This window comes from Chamaea fasciata, unplaced genomic scaffold, assembly GCF_029207755.1.
Source record: "Chamaea fasciata isolate MVZ Bird 193981 ecotype frontalis unplaced genomic scaffold, bChaFas1.0.hap1 SCAF_1, whole genome shotgun sequence".
In the NCBI taxonomy this organism is placed as follows: Eukaryota; Metazoa; Chordata; class Aves; order Passeriformes; family Sylviidae; genus Chamaea; species Chamaea fasciata.
Genome location: NW_027094086.1, coordinates 8,234,437 through 8,254,065, shown reverse-complemented (window position 1 = coordinate 8,254,065; position 19,629 = coordinate 8,234,437). Strand labels below are relative to the sequence as shown.

The window sequence follows — 19,629 nt, the reverse complement described above, 5'->3', positions numbered from 1 at the left end:
GGATTGAAAGCCAGTCTGTGAAGCCCATTTTCACATTAGCTGTAAAAAACGCAGGAGCCTCGGGACCTTCCTCATCTCAGTGTCTGAGATGGAGGAACCAAGATACTGGCCTGTTAAATAACCTGACTAAAGGCACTGAAGAATATTATGCTGTGGATATAAATATAGAAGTCAACAGGATTTATTAAGGTTTGCCCTTTGCTTTTATAATCAAGATGGGATCTGAAAAACTCATATCCCTAACATAGAATAGGAAACTAAAATAAAATTAAAGAAACCCAAAAACAACAAACAAAACCCTTGAAAAACCCAAAGAAAATAAAATAACCCAACAAGCCCAAGCCAATTTCCTATTTCACACCAGAGTAGCTCCAAGTAGATGCTTATGTGGGAGCTGTTGTGTAACTGTTATTGAAACCAGGAAACACTAATCAAATCCCCAAAGCTGTGGCAAAAATTGGTAATTTGGTAATTGCAGGAGAATATTCTTTCTGATGGGCTGTACCAGCAGTCCTCAGTTTAAAGGGACAGGAAAGCACTAGGGAGCTTGATAAACTAATCAGTCTATAGCACAGCCCCATGGTTACCCTGGCCAGTTGTATTTTAACTGTTTAGGACTTTCTTGCTTTCTTCAAATCACAAGGATGTGACATGCATGTCCATTAATGGCATTCACTGAATTGATGAACAGTGTCTTTGGAATTACTCAAATATCATGGGTTAGGGGATGTCTGCATGTGGGAATAGGCAGAGGCAGAGCTTTTTCCCAATCCTTCTCCCTACACTCAGCCTTAGGCTGCCTCTGATGGTCTTTGTGCCTTTACAAGAAGTAAGGTTACTTCCTGAGATGCACTTGGGAATGGGACAGGTCTCAGACTGAGCAGAGAGGTTGATCACACTTAAGGAGAGGTTGGACTTGCTTGAAAGAACATGATCTGCTGGAAACACAGTAAATCTCAGACACTTTGTACTGTGCTTGTAGAGAAACAGATGAGTTTGCAGTGGAGGGTGGTAGATAGAATTCTCCATTTCCGTGTCACTTCTGCCTGTTGCTGGTGGCTGTCTGTTCTTGTGCAATGATGAGAGCTGATTTACCCTTTCGGTGCTTTTAGCTAATACCTTGTTTCAAAGAGGATAATTGATAAGGTAGTGTTTACATCTAAATGGAAGAAAGTGCTTGTATGAATTAAGTGGGGCTTTATATGTCATCTTAGAAATATTCATATCCTGTTATTCAGGTCACTAACCTGACACAGGCACTCTGTGAGTCACTGTGAGAGGAACATTGTCCTTGCAGGGCTGCCTCTGATGTCAGCAAAGAGGGGTTTACAAAGGCTGATATATGAAAAAGAAATCTTCCTTCTTCAAAATGTTATTTTTGATATAAGAGAGAGAACCCTTGCCTTCCTCCCATTTTTATATGGAAATTGCAGTCTAGTAGACAATTACAGAGGGAAAAGCGCTTCTTTCTCAGTCTCCCCTTCCATTGCTGGACTGACCTGACCATTCCCTGTTACAGTCCCTGTGCTGGTGTTTGCCAGGTGTCTGCCAAATATCTTCTTAGCTGTGACAGAGTCTCCCTGAGCTTTCTACTTCTCCAGGCTCTTGAAGCCAGATTTCATGAAAGCCTGGAAAAATAGCATTATTGTCATCACATAGAGATCTGCAATCTTGGTGTCTTGTAAGCACTTGCCACTATGTGGAATTTGGTATCTAGGGAAAAACAGTGAAGGACACTGGAAAACAACCCTGCAAGAAAGAAACAAATAGGATCCAAATTGAAAACAACTTCTGAAAATGTTTTAAATCCAGTCTGTTAAAGAATAGTCTCCTAAACTCATTGCGAAAGTGTGTAAGGGGTCACTTAGTTGCACAGCTTGCTTATTTTTGCAGGGAGAAAAAAAGAGGATTTAAACAATATCTTTAATTTGGCATTAACTGAAACTGAAGACACCCTCAAATAGAAATAAGGTGCTGTTGCTGTTGCCTGTCCATGGAGTGATTATCCCTAGGCACAAACTGCCAAGGAGAAGGCTGTGGTATCAGTTTCTCTGTGTCTCTGAGCACAGCTTAAATGCTTCATGCAAGATCGGGCTTTAGTCAAAGACAAGCCGTGTTTTAAATGATAGGAAGCACTTGAGCTCAGCAGTCAGGAAATGGAAGAGCCCTGGCTATCCTGGAGGTCAAACCAGATGGTCTGACAGATACTTCTGGCTGGGAACCGTGTGCATCTGAGTCTGAAGAGTGCCTATTTTTAACAAATAAAGTATTGCTGTACAGCTGGATCTTTTGGGAAAGTAGAATTCTCAGGACATTTCCTTGGTCTGGCTGTTTGCATTAGATGTCTTTTGATCTCATTTTTGGGTGGTGTTACTGCAATTGCTGTTTGCATTGCCTATAGCATGGTTCAGGGCACACAGAAAGCCTGCTTTGGTTGCAACCATCAGAGAAATTTCATTCACTTGCAGGGAGTGCATGTGCTGAGGAGACAATGTGGCTCAAGAAAGAATTTAATTTTCAAGTCAGTTTGGAAAAAAAAAACAAGAGGTCGTGATGTGAGGAGAGGAAGCTGCATTGGGGTTTGCAGAGTGTGGGTGATTAAATCTAGTTCCAGTGAAGTTTCTAATTATTTGATGTGTTCTGAATAGTTTTTGAAAAATTTTGCAGATGTGAGCTTCAAAACTAAATGAGGAACCAAAGGATATTCAGCACTGCAGTTTATATGGAAATTGTCTTTTCCAGATATGTTGTGAGACAGAGGTACAGAGCACAGTGTGGTGGGTTGACTCTGGCTGGACACCAGCTGCCCACGAAACCTACTCTGTCACTGCCCTCCTCAGCTGGCAGGAGAGAGAAAATAAAATGAAATTCTCATGGGTCAAGATAAGTACAGGAAGAGATCACCCACTGCTTACCATCACAGAGAGAGAAATTAAACTCAATTATTTTAATTAGTTTAATTTATTACCAATTAAACAGAGCAGGAAAATGAGAAGTAAAGTATGTTTATGACCATCTGGGATTTTCCACTCTCACTCCTCCTCACAACACTGCAATTATTTAATTTAGACTCCCTCACTACCAAAACATGGCCACATAAACCAAACAGGGGTCCATATGTTCTTTTTTATCATCTCATCAGAATAGCAGCAAGAGTTTGTGGAGGAAGAATTGGGATGGCCAGGACAGCATCAATGAAAGTCTGTTGAGCTATGATGTCCAAAAAGAAAAGTTTGCAAGAGGCACTGGCCCCAGCTCAGCTGGTCACAGCCTGATAACAAAGTGAGAATTCACCCTCACATAATACTGATTTATCAGCTTCTCATCAGTGTGAGCTGCAACATTTCCTGCTATCTGAATTTCTGCTGTTTAGCTGAACCTCTAATATTGAACAGTGAAATTAAGAAATGCTGACAATGCCCCGGGTCACTGAACTAAACAGTACTGAAGGCTTTGCCTCCCATTTTCAATGCCATCACTTGTTGCAGTAGGAGCTATTGCTCAACACTGTAAAGTTCCTCCTATTTGAATTTTGGAAAGCAGTGTAACCATGCTGTTGTGGATTGTGTAACACTGCTGCAACTACTTCTTCTTAGCACTTTTGAACACTTTTGACTGGGTCGATGTCAAAAATGTCAATGGAGATTCCTCTTCCCCCTCGTTGTGGGACCTTCTGTAAGGGCAGCTAAAACAAGAAGTGTGTGGCTTCAGTTCCCTGTAAATCCCTTCTAAATGATCCCCCAGTGATGACAAAGTGGCTAATGACAACAATTTTATTGTATATATCATTTTTAGGGGTTCACTTATAAAAAACAACTCTGCTGGGATATCTGAAGATTTCATTTGTTAGTTTTAAAAGTGAATTTTTAAGCTCTTGTGTTCATAGATACAGGAGAATTCCTGGAGAATTAAGAAAAAGAGGACTAACAAAAAGAACACAGTGTTTGTTATTCTTGAGCTGATCTCATGATTTTTGGTTTTCTGATTCATGATTCTGTCATGTTGATGGTAATATGGGTGCCATGTAATGGAAATAAACAGGACCTCCACTATTTCTGCTTCTGCCTAAGTAGTCCTATTTTTTAAAGTACACAAGGCCCCCATTACTGGTTGCTGGGAGTAATCACACAAATAAACTTTAGTTTTATAGGAAAAGAGGGAACTGCTAGGTGTAGGTCTGTTATTCTCTGTGTCCTGAGCCTACCTGTCATGTGGATTCAGTGTTTCGGGAAGATTTCTATTTAATGTGAAAACTGCAGGCTCAAAAAAGAAAGAAAATTAATTCTGGGTGATGCCAGCTTCTGTTCTCACTTATTTGCTCCTGAAGAGTTTGGTTTTGTTTTTTTTTTTTTTTTCAATAATGAAGGAACAGTGACCCTGAATTTTGATGTGAATTTTTAAAATAGAGAACTGGTACAGTTTTGCTTGCATAATTTCTGCCCTAAAAGAAGCCATGTTTCTAAAGCCTGGAACATATTTTGGGTGCACCTGGGTAGGAAACATAATGGTATTGTTTCCAAATACTCTTTGTATGATGCCTCATGTTTCTGTATCTCCTGCTTCCAGTCCTAGTAAAAATTAAACATAATTAATAATAGTAGATACCACTTCTCTTTCAAACCCCAAAGATTTGGTCTCTTTCAAACCCCAGATACAAGACTTGCTTCCTGAATATGGGTGTTACCAAAAAAGCAAACTGAGGAAGTGGCCAACAGTATGGAAAATGGAAAAAAAGGACAGAATAAAGAGCAAATAAACCTGTTGTAACCACTCACAGAAAGAAGGCTTCATCGAGCTCTCCTCCCCTCAGAAATGTATTTGCAGAAGTTTGGGGGTTTTGTTTTACTCATCAAGTTTTGACTGTATCTACTGCCAGCTAATGCACATCCCATGCTGTGACAAGAAGCCTGCCCAGACTTTTAGCTCTGCCCCTGCAGTAGAGAACTTGGGGCACACTTCTATCCAGAACCTTTTGCAGTCCTTGTTTTACTCAGTACATCATTACCTCAGGGTGATCTTTCAGGCTGTAGATACCTGAGACAGAGAAATTTTACGCAGCTCTTAAAATCTCCAGGAGGAAATGTGTTCAAAATCAAGCACACACAAGGGTGTTTTTGCTTGGTCCCAGTGAAGTTTTGGATTCCATATATCATCTGATTTCAGTACTCTTTCCCTACTAGACTTGTCCTTTTAATAGGACAACATCAGAATTTCCACAGAAACTAACATTATCAAAATTTGTGGAGTTCGGGAAACTAAAGACCTTTAGTTATTTTATGATTTTGTTTTGCTTTGTTTTAAATGAATGCCATTTGGTGGTACTGGATACTTGATAAAGCTTGCTGAGCACATTCAGATCTGATGTGGAAGAATATGTTTGCCAGATTAGTGGGTAAATATTGTGCAGCTCTTGATTTAATTTTTCTGCTATATTGAGGGGCTCATAATTCCTAACTCCACAGGAAAAGCAAGGAAGCTCCTCTTCTGAGGGAAGGTGACGTGGTGTGTTATCCCTTTTCTAGTCTCACTCATCATAGCTCTGATGAACATACTCTTCCAAAGGCCTGGTTAAAATACATGGTTCTCACTCCGTGTGCTGGGAACCCACTCACAGACAAGATACTCTCATCAAAGGTGTTTTTCTTTCTCTCTCATGACCAGCTGAGTCAGTGCACCTAGTCAGCGGCTGGCAAATAACCATGCCTTACAAACACAAAATAGGCCACTGCAAATCCCATGAGAGGATAAAGCCCATTGCTCACTTGAGTCCTCATCTAAACTGAGTGCTGAAGTGAGGAGTAAGACCAAGTGGTATTTATTTCTTCTTCTTTAATTCTTCCACTCTCTTAAAACTCAAGATGGCTCTTACAGTGGCCCAGATTTTAAAAAAAAATATTAGGTTTTTCCTTTGCTTATTTGCAACCATCTTCATCTCAGTCGTTAAGCCAATAACTGCTTGTTTTCCATATCTGTTAAAAAAGAAGAGAAACCTTTCAGGAGGATAGTAGCACTGGAAATTCTGCATAGAGTGAACTAAAAAGACTGTCTCTACACCAAAATAATAACCTCTTTCTCACTATTTTTGGAAACCAATTTCTCCAGTTGTGAGCAACGGAGTTAGTATCAATGGCTCTGTTGATTTGAAATATAAAAAAATGTTCTGGGCACTGGCCAAGGCTTCGCAGAGTTCTTTTGACTCAGAGGTTCAAGACAATTTCAATTTTAAGATTTGCTGTTTGTTTGCTGTTTCTTTTGAACTTACTTTTCAAGACTTGTAGTTATGCTCTGAGCAACATCAGTAAGAAGTAAGTTAATCAGTTCAATAGATCGGGGTCTTTCATATCATGCATCTAGGTTGTGGGGTTTTTTAGAGGACAGAAGCTAATCTTAGCAGCTGTTTTCAGTAAACCGATGCAAATGTTTGGAAATTAGTCATTTGAACCATGTCAGAGCTATTCCAACCTTTCTGTTCTAGGTCAGATCTTATCAGATTTAAGCTAATTTTTCTGCATTTTCAACAATGTTTACTCAAAAATGTTGTGCCATCCTTTCTTGTTAAGAACATTTGCTATGTTGGCACAGCTGCCAGAAGAATATGAAGAGTCTGGGGTAGAGACTGGACTGTAGCCTGTGCTCTGGTTTTGATCATCATGCTCTGGTTAATCTTCTGCAGTTTCCCCTAGTCTTTTGTTCCTACTTCCTCAGTTCATAGCACTTCCAGACACTCATTTCTCCTTGTTCTAATTATTTGTTCTGTTCTACTTCTTGTTCTGTTGGGTTTCTAGCTGAAGTTGGCTAACAGTCAGTGTGAATACCTAGTGTGTTGTATTTCTCTGGGGAATGGTTTTTCCCCCCAAGACCCCTAATGCCTGTAACCAAATGGTTTGACCTTTCCTTCCTTTGTCCTTGTACCAGCATTGTCCCAAGGTAGAAATAACTCTTCTTTATGGACATCATGCCTGCTCTCAGCCCTTGTTTATGAGAGCTATGATAAAACTCCATTTAGTCTCCTCTTGTAAGATGGGCTCTCCATTTCCTCATATACCTCACAGCACTCCCTTTATATCTGCTCCTGTCTCAATGTTTCTCCTTCCACCAAAGTTTTCAGAAAGATTTGTGATTTGGTTAGAGACATAATACAGACACATAAAGCTTTTCCAAAATAACTGTGGCAGAGCTGGAAACAGCCTAACTGACCCTTCACCCCTTTGCTTTGATCTTTACAACTCACTTATTTTAAAAGCCAGGGGTTTACATTCTGCAGGTGGACAGATTTTTCTTCTCATCCTTTTAACCTGCACCAGGGAACCAGGTGTTCTGACAACGTATATTGACTGATATTGTGGGGTTTTTTTTCTAGGGAGGCTCAGCTTTTTCTCCAGCATCCATAATTACTACAAGGAGAGCACAGACCCAAGCAGCAGCCCTGGCTGAAGATGTGGGATGCCCTTCATCCACCAGTGAGGAAATTGTAGCCTGCCTTCGCCAACTGCCTGCTCGTGTCCTCAATGATGCTCAAACTAAGGTACAGCATAGCAAAGCATATGCCATTGGCAAGAAGTCAAAAAGTTTCCATTCACACAAAGCTGTGAGAAAGCTTAAAAAATAATTTAGTCTGAATCCTTGTGAAAGAGGAACTGGACTATTTTTGGTGGAAGGAAGTTGTTGTCCATGACATCCAGCTCTGAGCTATGAATACTCACACTTTGATTCTCCTTTAGACTAAATTCCTTTTACACTGCTTTAATCATGTCTTCTAAAATAAATCTAAATATGGTTTTTTGCCTTCTTTTAGTTCCCTCTTGTCTGCCCCTGGGTGTTACTCTAAAGGAGAGTCAAATGTCTGTAGCTTTAATAACAGAACTTTTGCAGAAAATGAAGCAGGATGGGATGTCAGTGTTCTGTATTTGAAGTGGGAGGCTTGTGAAAGCTACAGTATAAATAATTCAAGAGATGGATCCTTTACCCACAAATTAAAACACCCACCAGCAATGAATTTGCCAATTAGGACCAGCAGGGACTCAATCCCTAGTTTTAAACAACATTTTTATGACTCTAAGACCATAATTTCTCTTGGCCTCTTCAGTTTGTTTCAGTTGATGAGTTTGCACTTACATTACCTGGTCGCTTGAAGGGAATCAGATCAGTTGAATTAAGCAAAAATAAAGTAGAATTTAAAGGGTAAGCTGAATTAACTGCACGTTATATGCTTCTCTTTTTTTTTTTTTTTTTTTTTTTTTTTTTTTTTTTTTTTTTTTTTTTTTCTTTCCATTATAGCTGCTAGCTATAAGTGGCCCATTCCAGTACTGGGGTCCAGTGATAGATGGAATTTACCTCCAGGAACCTTTGTCTAAAGCCCTGCAGCGCCCTCAGCTTCAGAAAGTAGATCTGCTTATTGGAAGTGCTCAACAAGATGGTCTCATCAGCAGAGCCAAGGCAATTAAGGTGGGAAGACACTCACTGTTAATAAACTGATGGTATCACTGTGATTAAAGTGACGAGAGTAATCACGTGCAGCCTGGAGAGATGCTTTTTGATTTCTACAAGTTGTGAATTGTGCTCCATAGAAATACGCAAATGCATTGTCCTTCTCCAGGCAGTCTTGGTTAGGATGACTAATGGCATAATAATATGTGCTGATTAATATTTCTGTGGGTGATACGAAAAGGTTAGAGACCAGAAGTGGTTTAGCATTTATTTAGACAGTCCTATTGTCTTTAAAATCCTATTTATATTTCAATCTCAGTAGTATCTCACAAAGAAGAAAGCAACTTAATTATACATTTCTTCACTGTGCAGCAGGATTAAGTCAGCATTTTGAGGGTTTTTTAGCAACCTTTTCCTCTGTTGTGTCCTAGAAGTAGATTTTCTTGTAAAGATGAGTCTGAGTATCGACTAGCTGTAACAAAGAGCTGCCCTGGCCTGATGTGTGGTCTAAGGTTTCCAGACAGAAACTGGTAAAAACAAAAAGAATTGTGTCCATACTGTACTGTCTGTTGCCATCTTGCAATAACTCTGTGGATTTCACCTCTTAGAAGGCAGTGAAATGTCAGTCCCAGCTTCTCTTTGCTAGTAGCCAATAACATATAGACCAATTTAATTCAGAGTTAATGGCCTAATTAAGTTCATATTACTTTTTTACTCTCTATCAGAACTTTCCTGCTCTTTTTTTTTTCATGTCTTTTTCTCTTTTGGAATAAATTTCAAGAGAAAGTCATAGGAGAAAGGCACAGAAGATATAGTGCGATGCTGGAGGCTTGCAGATAATGATCAAGACCCTGTGAGAGGGGAATAAACCTCAGTGACCTCATTACAAGTCCTGTGATGAAGACTTGGAAGTGAAATTCTTTCCTTTACCACTGTTTCTGCATATGACAGTTATCTGCAAAACTGAGATTAACTTCCATGTTGTATTAAAAATTTTGCAACAAATCATGGTGTTGATGAAAGGCACAAGTGCTAAATCCCAGCACTGTCAGATAGAAATGAAAAGAAAAAACACTTGCAACTGAGAGTTCAGTAGAAAAATGTTGCCTGTCCAAAAATAAAATCTGAAATATCTTTTTTATTTAAAGGCTTGCAGAAAATAAGATTGGAAGGGAACTCTGTAGGTTGGTGCAACTCAACTGTAAGAAAGGGTCATATCTACTGACGATTTTTTTTTTAATGCACATTTTTCTCTATTTCTATTTTCCTGTGGCTTAAAGTTTTTGGGACCTGAGGGAATATGAATGCTTTGACCAGTCGCTATTCCTGTCTGGGTTGTTTTCTTAAAAACCTGCTGCAAGGTTGAAGTTTCCTGATTTCTCAGTTGTCAACACAGGGTATTAATTGCTGGGAAATTGTAATGCTCCTTCCATCACTGAGCTACTTAAGAACATGCAGGTCCTCAGCAGCATTTCTGTGTGCTAGCCATGGCCATGTGTGGTTGCAGTCAGTCTGATGATGAAGTCCTGAATAAGCCACATACGTATTTAGCTACAGTGACAAAAACTAGTGCAGATGGTGGTTGCTACTTGGAAGTCTGTGCCCCATTTCCTCTGTCATAAATATCATAACAGATCTTTAACTGTGCTAAATGTCCTCTCCCCACAATAGACCTTGAAGAAGGATTTGAGACAATCCACGCTGTATCCCAATCATCTACATTATTAATTTTAAGGGTCCCTTTGAGGTAAATCTGACTTGCACCTCTCTAGGAATAGCCAAAGCCCGTTTTACTGGTACACTAAGGAGTGTAGGAAGGCTTAGCTGGTGGACAGAGCATTGAACTGAACTTGGGAAACCAAGGTGTAATTACTAGTTTGCCTTTGACTACACCCAAAGTATTTCATCTGTTCTAAAAAGAGGGATCCAAACCTCCCTGGGGTGAAAATCCATCTATGACTGTGTTCCTGCTCTGCAAAGAGAAGATCCATGCATGTATTTCAGTAGACACAGCTAAAAGGTGCTCTGGCAAGCGCATGGAATTGGCAAAGTCCTATATTCCATCTTCTTTAGGATGGCTGATCTCAGTGTAGGCAGTGCGAAAAATGAGGGGTAAAAACATTTAACCCCTACTGACTTGCTCCATCAGTTCCTGGGAATAGCTGTGCTGGGCTATTCAGTCAAGGACTTGCTCTATTAATCCTTATTTCTCTTAGTACAGATCCTGTACATGGTAAAGAGACACTTTTAGCCACTTGGATGTAAGTAAGCTTGAGACATGGTGCAAATCTTATCACTTTAGACTGAAGTTGAATGCAAGCGTTATAAACTCTTTTCACTCTTCACATAGAAGTGAGAGTGAAACCTCTAGACTGCAACCAGACCAGAAGGTGGAAAATCCAGTTGGCACCATGTTGTTCTGTGGGATCTTACTGGCCTTGGATTGCACTGGGTGTCTTTCTACTCCCTCTGCAACATTGTGCTTATGCCTTTTAAGGTCTTAGCTATTAAAAATGAAACAGAAAGACAGAAGGCACCACTTACGTGCCAGCAAATATTTATGTTCGATTTTCTTACAATTGAAGGCTGAGGTCTCTCAGTGATGTTTGCAGCAGAGAGTATGCCCATGAAATGTCCATTTTATGGCATTCACTGAAATGCTTATTCATGTGAACTGAGACAGATTCATCACTTCCTGGAGCACTTCCTACTCATCCCCAGTGCAGCCATCACAAGGTTGAAAGTGAGAAACAAAGCAGAGTTTGTTAAGGGAATGGCAAGTGGTACCATAATGCACTGTTATGTGATATATGGAGTGGTTAAGCCTGAACCCATTCACTACAATTCCCACGGCAGACCTTCAGGGAATATTAGCTTTGAGCAGTCATAGATTAGGGCAGCTGAGCAGAAACCTCTAAAAATGTTGATTTCAATTCCCAGCTTTACAAAATTTTATCCTTGCCCTATATGTGATGCTCAGGTGGGAGGACCTAATGGCATTAAATTTATGGATTCACTCATGCTGCTCTATGTCTCCATTTATCTACATATGCATGGAGGTCAGTATAGCCCAGTCTGTATCCTCCATATGTTAAGTATCTACTAGGTAATCTCCACATTGCAAGGATTTAATTGAAAGACTGAGGTTTTCAGTGTTTGTTTTCTTGTGTTTTCTTTCTTTTTCTTTCCCTCCTTAGTACAATCTAGTTGGATGCAGAACTCAAATCCAGGACATAGGGGAATGGGTAGATAGAAATCTAGTTTATTTACCTCATGTAAGCAAACGGATCTGTGCAGAAGAGAACTACCATCCTGCATTTTATTACAGTCAGTTAATTTCTTCATGGAGAAAGGTATTCAGCAATATACAACAGGTGGTAGATATGTGTATATTTATTGTACTGACCAGGGGAGAAGTGTCTCCATAAATGCCATCAGTGAGGAGAATGGGCTGTACTCTTCACTTCATGTCAAAACTAGCTGAAATTCTTGGAAAACTCTGCTGAATGGTGGCAGGTCTTTCACCATCTTTTGTGACAGTATTTGTCAAAAGCCATTTAAGGCCTAAGATCTGTACATACACTGTTAGCATTATCATTGTTTCAATTTGTCCGAGAAGTACATTTTTCTCCTTGGAAGATGTAAATATTTGGTCTACCTACTGCTACAATTTCTTTTTAAGTAAAATGCTGGGCCAGTTTCATTCTTATGCTCTATAAATTTTCCTGCAGCAACAAGAACAGTAAGCAGTATTTAACTCATTATTTAGGCAATGTTTATGATGTTTTTGAATCATCAGAAGAGTAGAAAGGGTGCACCTGCTGCCTTTAGTTAATTTCTTAAATACTTTCTTAGAAAACCCCTCTGTAACTTTGAGGCCAATTCCTAATGCCTCCTTAAAGGTAAGCAAAATATAAATAATTTTACATGATGTGCAGCTGTTTCTATTAATCTGGTAGCAGCTGTTGTATCTACTGTGATTTGAAAATTTTTCCTTGGTCATATATTTTCTAATGGGAACGTATGTTTGACAGGGAAAATCAGCTGAATTGAATCAGTTTCTGAAAAGTTAAAATATTTTGTCTTTTTAATGTTTAATGAATTTTATTTTGAACATATTGCTTTGATTTTAGCTATCATGTTTAAGTCAAGTGTTTAAATTATACTGTAGCCAAAGCAACACTTGAGAAATTGTTTCAGGTTGTGCTATTTTAGTGCTGTTTGAGGGATGAAAGTTCTTGCCATCTTACAAATGCTAGTTCTGTTTATCATCCATCTCTGCCTTTTGAGCCCTCTTTCATCAGTTTCAACATGTCTTGAGGGCCCCAAAATATTGTTAATTATTGCTGAGAAAACTCTGAAAATTGCAGAGTTTTGGGAGCATTTTGAAGACCACAGAAACCCATGCATATGTGTCGATTAGCAAGACTGCTCAAAAATCATTGAGAGAGGCTTTGGAATGACATGAGCCAGCTCATTGAGGATGCTCAGCTGAATCCCATCAGGCCCTGTAGATTTGTGGGGATCCAGCTGGAGCAGCAGATCCCACACAGATTCAGAGTCAGCTGGGGGTTGATCATTCTCACAGTCATGGTCTTCCAGCTCAGGGCACTGAGGCCCTCATGGGCCATCATCAGTGTTGAAAACAAGAGGCAAAGAATGTGTTGAACATCTCTGCCTTGTCCATGTCCCTGTGGGGGAAGTGACCGTCTTTATTCTGGAAAGGGTCAATGTTATTTCTATACTGCCTTTTTTCATTAATATATTTGAAAAAAACTTTTTCTTGCCCCTCACATTTCTGGCAGCTTCACTTTCACTTTGGCTTTGGCCAAATGAATTCTCTTCCTACAGTGGCAAGCAGCATTTCTGTATTCTTCCCATCTTACCTGACCTTGCTTCAACTGGGTATACACCTTCCTTTTTTTGCCTTATTTCCAAGAGAAGATCCCTGTCTGGCCAAGCCAGCCTTCTGCCTCTTCTCCTTGACTTCTGACATTAAACACCTGAGGCTGACCACACTGAGTCAGATCAAAGGGCTGTTCAGCACAAAATGCTGTTTTCAGCAGTGGTTAAAAGAGGCTGTTTGTAAGAATAGGGTAAGCAAATCTGATACTTCTGGTAAAAACTCCCTAAACCTCTAAGACTTTACAGCTCAGGGACTTCCTAGCCTGATCTTTCTGTGTTTAATAACTACCAAAGTATTTTGGTTTTAATTTTTTTTTTTAATTCAAAAACTTTTTCATGATACTTAATTTTCACCAATTTTTGGCATTTACAAAAACATTTGGCAGGGAGTTTGTCACCTTAATCATATGCTGGTTTATGATGATCCATCTCCTTCTCTGTGGTTTTCAACCATAACCTTTATTTGATACTTGACCATTGATGAGACAGTGATGAATCAATTCCTACGTTACATAACCAATACGCTAAGGTGTTTTTCGCTTTGTTTCTCTCTGATTTTAGTATCCATGACTAGAGTAGAAAAAGTTAACAAATCCTTTTTAAAAAGGCAACAAATAAAAGCACTTCATGAAAGTTACTTGTATGGGTTGATTTATATGCAAGATATTGGGCTTTGCTCTGCCATGGAAAAGTATCTTTTCTTACCCACAGCTGCTGACCCCAGTCTTCAAATAAGAGATTCTTAACTAAACAAAGCAATGCTTCTGCCGGTTAGTAGGAACCCAAACTGATGTGCGCTAAAGCTGTGATGGAAAAAATTGTTTTTGAATTCAGTGAACTTGCATTCAGGTCTTCAGTGATCATTTCTATTGCCTGCAGAAGAATACGCGTATCCTTGATGGTTTTTAGCTGAATGATTTTGCAGACAAGAGTGCTGTGCAGTTTCATATGTGGCATTTGTGCACGAGAAGTGACGTGTCAGGAGTGAGCTCCCCATCTTTTTCAAAGTGCAGCTGTATTGCTAAAGCTGGGACCACATGACTCTTTCACATTGCATGGGCTAAAATCCAGCCGAAGAAGAATCTATTAAAAATAGAAGGAAAATTGCCAAGACCTTCTTGGACCTTAGGATCTTGGTAGAGTTTTCAAATCCCTTAAAGTCAAGGTTATTCAAAATGCATAGAACATTAGAATACTAAGGACAAACCTCAGCCTGAGCACATGGGAACTTATTTTCCATCTTTCATTTCTGTGAATCTACTGAAAAGTTACTATTCCATCTGTACTTTCTGTATAGGGTTGTGGAAAGACCTTCTAGCATCATGATGAAAACCAGCTGTGGGCCATCAAAATAATATATTAAGTAAAGCATCTACAGTAACTAAACTGGGCAGACAGTGGCCTAGTTTGCATCAGACGGTCTGCCCAAAATAATAGAGGTGGTTTGTTAGATCTTTTTCTCCAGAGTTCTTATCCAAGTTTCAACCAATATGCACCTGTATAGTGCCCTCTTTAGAAAGGCCTTGATGTGCAGGAAAGTTCAGGGTAAATTGTTTTTTCATTAAGTTATTTTGTTTCTGAAATTGAAATAAGTTTTTTAAAAGTGAAAAGTTTCAGTTAATTCCATAAAAAAAACTTCCTCAAAGAAAGATGTGTTGAAAAATTCCAGCAGTCTTTAGCTTTGGTATAAACATGTTTGGATACACAGTTTGGCATAGAAGGTGGTCCCTGTGCCATGGGCACTTTGCTCTGAGGAACGTGCCTTTATGGTAGGAAAGGTTTCAGATCACAGATCTCAGGAAAAAGGGCATTTCCCTGTTGGTTTCTCTGAAAGGCCCTAAGGATTACGAAGTTTGAAGATCATGGATGTTTCCTGCATTGGGATTTGAAGAAATGGAATTTCTCTTCCGGATCTAAGGCAGATCTTATTCCAGAAGGGACCTAAATACAGAACTTGGAACAGCCATGCTCCTTTGTAGGTGTTCCAAGAAGAGGCAGTGTCATAGTCATGAAATGGCCCATAAAGCATATTTGCTTTCTGGAATTTTCAAAGGAGAAGAACAGTAACTCCCTCTCCCCTGTAGTTTTCCTTCTTGGAGATCACCAGAAAGACAGCACTGGACACACATGCAGTGGAGGACTGTCCCTGGGAACCCCTTCTGTGAGAGCCAGCAGGATTTCTGTACTGTTGGAGATCCATTGGCACAGCTTGGTACCTATGATTTGGACCTACTAGGCTGGGGATTCTCTACTATAGTGTGTCCAGAGGAAGCCACTATTTCTTGTTGGGACAGTTTTGGGAAAGCAAATGTAGGATTGTTCCCTACTCAATCCCCCTAGGAATCAGAGATCACAGCAAAGAGGACTTGTTCCAGCAGAGGGAGATCTGAGCCTACATTGTTCCACTAAAAAATTATCTTTTGGTTTTGTTTCTGAGTTCCATGTATGCACTTTTTTCTCAGAAATTTGAAGAAAGTCAAGGAAGAGCCAACAGCAAAACAGCTTTTTATCAGGCTCTGCAAAATTCTCTAGGAGGAGAAGAGTCCAACTCGTTCATTGAAGATGCAGCTGCGTGGTATTACTCCCTGGAACACTCAACTGATGATTATTCATCCTTTTCCAGGGCTTTGGAAAATGCTACCCGGTAAGAAAGTCATCCTAGTACACCTGTGTGATTAGAGTTGAGCAAGATTTGTTTTGCTTATCTGAAGTGTGCATTTATATTCTGAAAAACTTGAGAAATTCTTATGCAAATGAACAGAAAATGGGGAATGTGATTTCATTTTCTGTGAGGTTTCCAATGTCATTGGTAAACAGAAATTGAACTGATAATTGATTTTTATGCCTTGTGAAAAGTTTGATATGTCTTTCCAGAACTAGATATTGAGTTCAGACTACTATTGCTTCTTTTTGCATTTTCATGTCATAGATATCTGGGTTGCTTGGACACTATGTTTCAACAGTTCCTTGAGTTGTCTCATCCCTGTGACAGTAGAATTATTAGTCTGCCTTTTGTTCCCAGTCCCCTAATTATACAGTCAGATACTTTTTCTGGGTGGTCAGATTTGAAAACTTTGATTTCAGCAATTACTTTATTATTATTATTATTATTATTATTATTATTATTATACCTGTAAAATCCATTTCTTCACAATGTCAGGCATGGCTTCGTGAACTTGAAGCCATTTCCTCTTGCTTGTTACTTCAGAGAGGAAACTAATCCTCACCTCACTACAACCTCCTTTCAGGCAGTTGTAAAGAGCAATAAAGTTCCCCCTGAGCCTTTTTTTTCTCCAGGTTAAACACCCCCAGCTCCTTCAACTTCGCATCAGACTTGTGCTCCGCAATCTTCCCCACTCCATTGCCCTGCTGTGGACAAGCTTCAGCATCTCATGCGTGTCAGCAGAGGAATGAGCAACTTGCTTCCAGTAAATGCACTCCCATCCTTTGCACTGAAGCATTGCATGGACCTTTGGGAGGTGGAGGTTGAAAACTTCCTGTTTTCTGCCTCTGAGCAAATTCAGGGACCAAATCTTTAAGTGGAACAGATTTTCCAGAAATGAACCAAACAACTATTTCCCTATTCCTTGTTTCCATTGTGAAAGCTCTTTACTTTTCTAATGTGATGTGGCTTCTAAATTGGTGACTTGAATCCTAATGGGCCTGTCCAAGATGTTCCACCTGTGTTCTGAGCTGGGACATCGTAGTTACAGGCTCCTGGTATCTGCCCTCTCAACGTTTTCTGTCCCACTGTGAGCCACTCCGTAACACCTCAGACAGGATTTTCCTTTTGTTCCTCCATCAGAACTGCAGAACATTGCTCTGGGAGAGCCTTAGGGAGCAGGAGATGAACAGGAGCCAAGATTCTCTTGAAAACATCTGATTCAAAAAGTGGACAGTAGTTTCTGGGTGGTCCAGGTGTGCCGGTGCACTGAGGTCACAGAGGAAACAATCAGAGGGCTGTGGGCTGAGCTTTGTGCCATTTATCAACTCACATCTTGCCACATTTGTCCTCCTTTGTAGCCTGTCCCAGGGATGGGCCTCGCATCACCATGACATCTGGGGCCATTGCCTGCAGAACATGTGGTTCATGGATTTCAAAGCCAGAACTTGTCTTCAGTCTCCTTCCATCACCACTGTTACCCCTGGGGGAAAATTCTTTAGATCAGTGAGGTTTTAAGCCTCATTCATTTTAACCATTCTTCCCATCCAAGATCCCTCTATAAGGAGCTGTTATAACACAGGGCTGTCACATTTGATCACTGGCATTCAGCCCAGGGCTCAGTGTGGTGCAAACATTGACTTTTGCAAAGCTGCGAGGGCTGGCACACCACACATTTCCAGCAGGAATGGGATACACCAACAGCTTCTCAAGCTCAGCAGCCTCCTGGGTGTAGGGATTTCCTGTTCCTTTATGCTATGAGGCAAATAGCTTGGCTAAGGAAAGAAGTGAATGGCTTATTCCTGACCAAACAAAAGGATGAGTAGTGATAGCAGGGCATTTGATATTAATACTTTGCATCAAACACTTTGGGAATTACTCCAGCTACAGCAGAAAGTGAGGTGAAACAGTAGGTACAGAATGAGAGTCACCTATATCAGCATCACATACATGGTGGAGAAAACAGGGGATTGCTTCTGGGTTTTTTGATGTTTGGTTGATTGGTTTGGTTTTGGGTTTTTTTCTCCTTAGTTTTGTTTCTTTTTAACTAAAACCTTACTACCAGCATAGATTTATAAGCCAAGGAAAGTTTTATGTCAGGAATTAACTGCTAAAGTTTTAACAGGGTTACAAAGTGTGAAAAAGCAACATAAATGGTTGTTATAAACTATATCTATTGTGTATATTTTGTGGGTTTAAAATAATTCTGCTTTTAAATTTGTTTTAGCTGCAATTTTCTGGTAGTTTTTTGCAAGTGCAAAATTAGTTTAATTTTCTTTTTCTTTCCTTTTTTTTTTTTTTTTTCTTTTAACTCTGGTGTTCCATGCCTGTTAGAGATGGCTGTTTCATTTTTGCGGTTACTATGTGTTTAGGTTTGTTCTCTACTTCCTCAGAATAGCTGACTTTTTTAAATGGTGAAATGTATCTCAAAGCATTTCTTGAGAGCTGTTGCTCTCCTCAGACTCCCTAGTTTTCAAAGACCATCTGCTCCTCTAAAGCCCCATGCTGGTAGGCATGTGAAGAGCAGTAATTTTTGTTTCATTTGGGTGTTGTCAACCATAACTGTCAAAGAGCCCTGTGGTCAGTGAGCCCAAAGCTTGTGGTCTCACAGATGAGCTTAAAATAAACTCTGCTGAGCCAAGATAGCTACCCATACAGTGCCTTTCATAACCATACCAGTTAAAAATAGTAATGTGTTTTTATGCTCCTCTGACGCTGTTTGTTCTTGCACCAGTCTTTATTTTTTTAACCTACCAAGTCTGAAGGAGAAGCTGCTGTTTCAGATTCACTGAACTGAGGATTGAAACCTCCCACTTCCTCAGCAGATATGTTTGTTTGCACTCATCTAGGTAAAGGTATATAAACGCCCAAAGCATGTGCTGAGTCTTCAGGCACAGGAAGAATGGGGAGTGGTGATACATGTGTATATAATATTGCCTTGAGGAGTCATAGTGAGATATACTGCAGTCAGGTTTCCTCTCTTCTACCTGCCCCTCCTGAACTGCTCGTGCTTCTTCCAGCTACTCCTCACCCCACCTTCCAGCCCCCCCTTCTTGGGGCAAAGGAAGGTAGGAAGGTTTGGATACATTTGCTTCACTTGTACCTTGTAGACCTGGTGGTAGATTGATCATTTGACTTCCTCATTGCACTCTTATTGATTAATCTTTCTCTCCCAGACATATTGCACTAGAAATTCCATATTGATGAGCCATGCAGGGTATCTTCAAAAGTGGTCTCTTACATCTTCCAGTTCTTGAAATTCTACCCAAGAAATCACACAGATACAAATTCAGAAATTATATTGTTGATCCTTAACCCTGGAAATATATAGGACCTCTGATTAGATGCCATCACAACCTAATGGTGCCAGAAAGAACTTTAAACTATTTATAAGCATGAGGCTTTATAAACTAGACTAAAGTGGGATTGTTTGGGGGTTTTTTCCAGGATATTTCCTATGTGTCAGATTTGGTTGGTTTACTATTGTTGTTCAACACTGCATAAAACAGCACTTCTAGTGAATTCTAAGTAGTATTAGTCTTGTAGAGGGTGACTGTGGTTTCCTTCAGGCGATTTGAAGACAGAGATATGAGCTGATTTGGAAAATTAAAGAAAACTATTGAGACAGAGAGAGC

General features: G+C 39.8%; 1 protein-coding gene across 1 annotated transcript in view; it reads left to right on the top strand.

Annotated features, from left to right (window-relative positions):
* TG (thyroglobulin) overlaps positions 1 to 19,629 on the top strand; it is a 147,715-nt gene that overhangs the window by 110,928 nt on the left and 17,158 nt on the right. Inside the window, exons 42-44 of the mRNA XM_066175694.1 lie at positions 7,361 to 7,525; positions 8,278 to 8,445; positions 15,795 to 15,976. Coding sequence (XP_066031791.1) covers positions 7,361 to 7,525; positions 8,278 to 8,445; positions 15,795 to 15,976 — 515 coding nt within the window. The remainder of the gene's footprint in view (positions 1 to 7,360; positions 7,526 to 8,277; positions 8,446 to 15,794; positions 15,977 to 19,629) is intronic.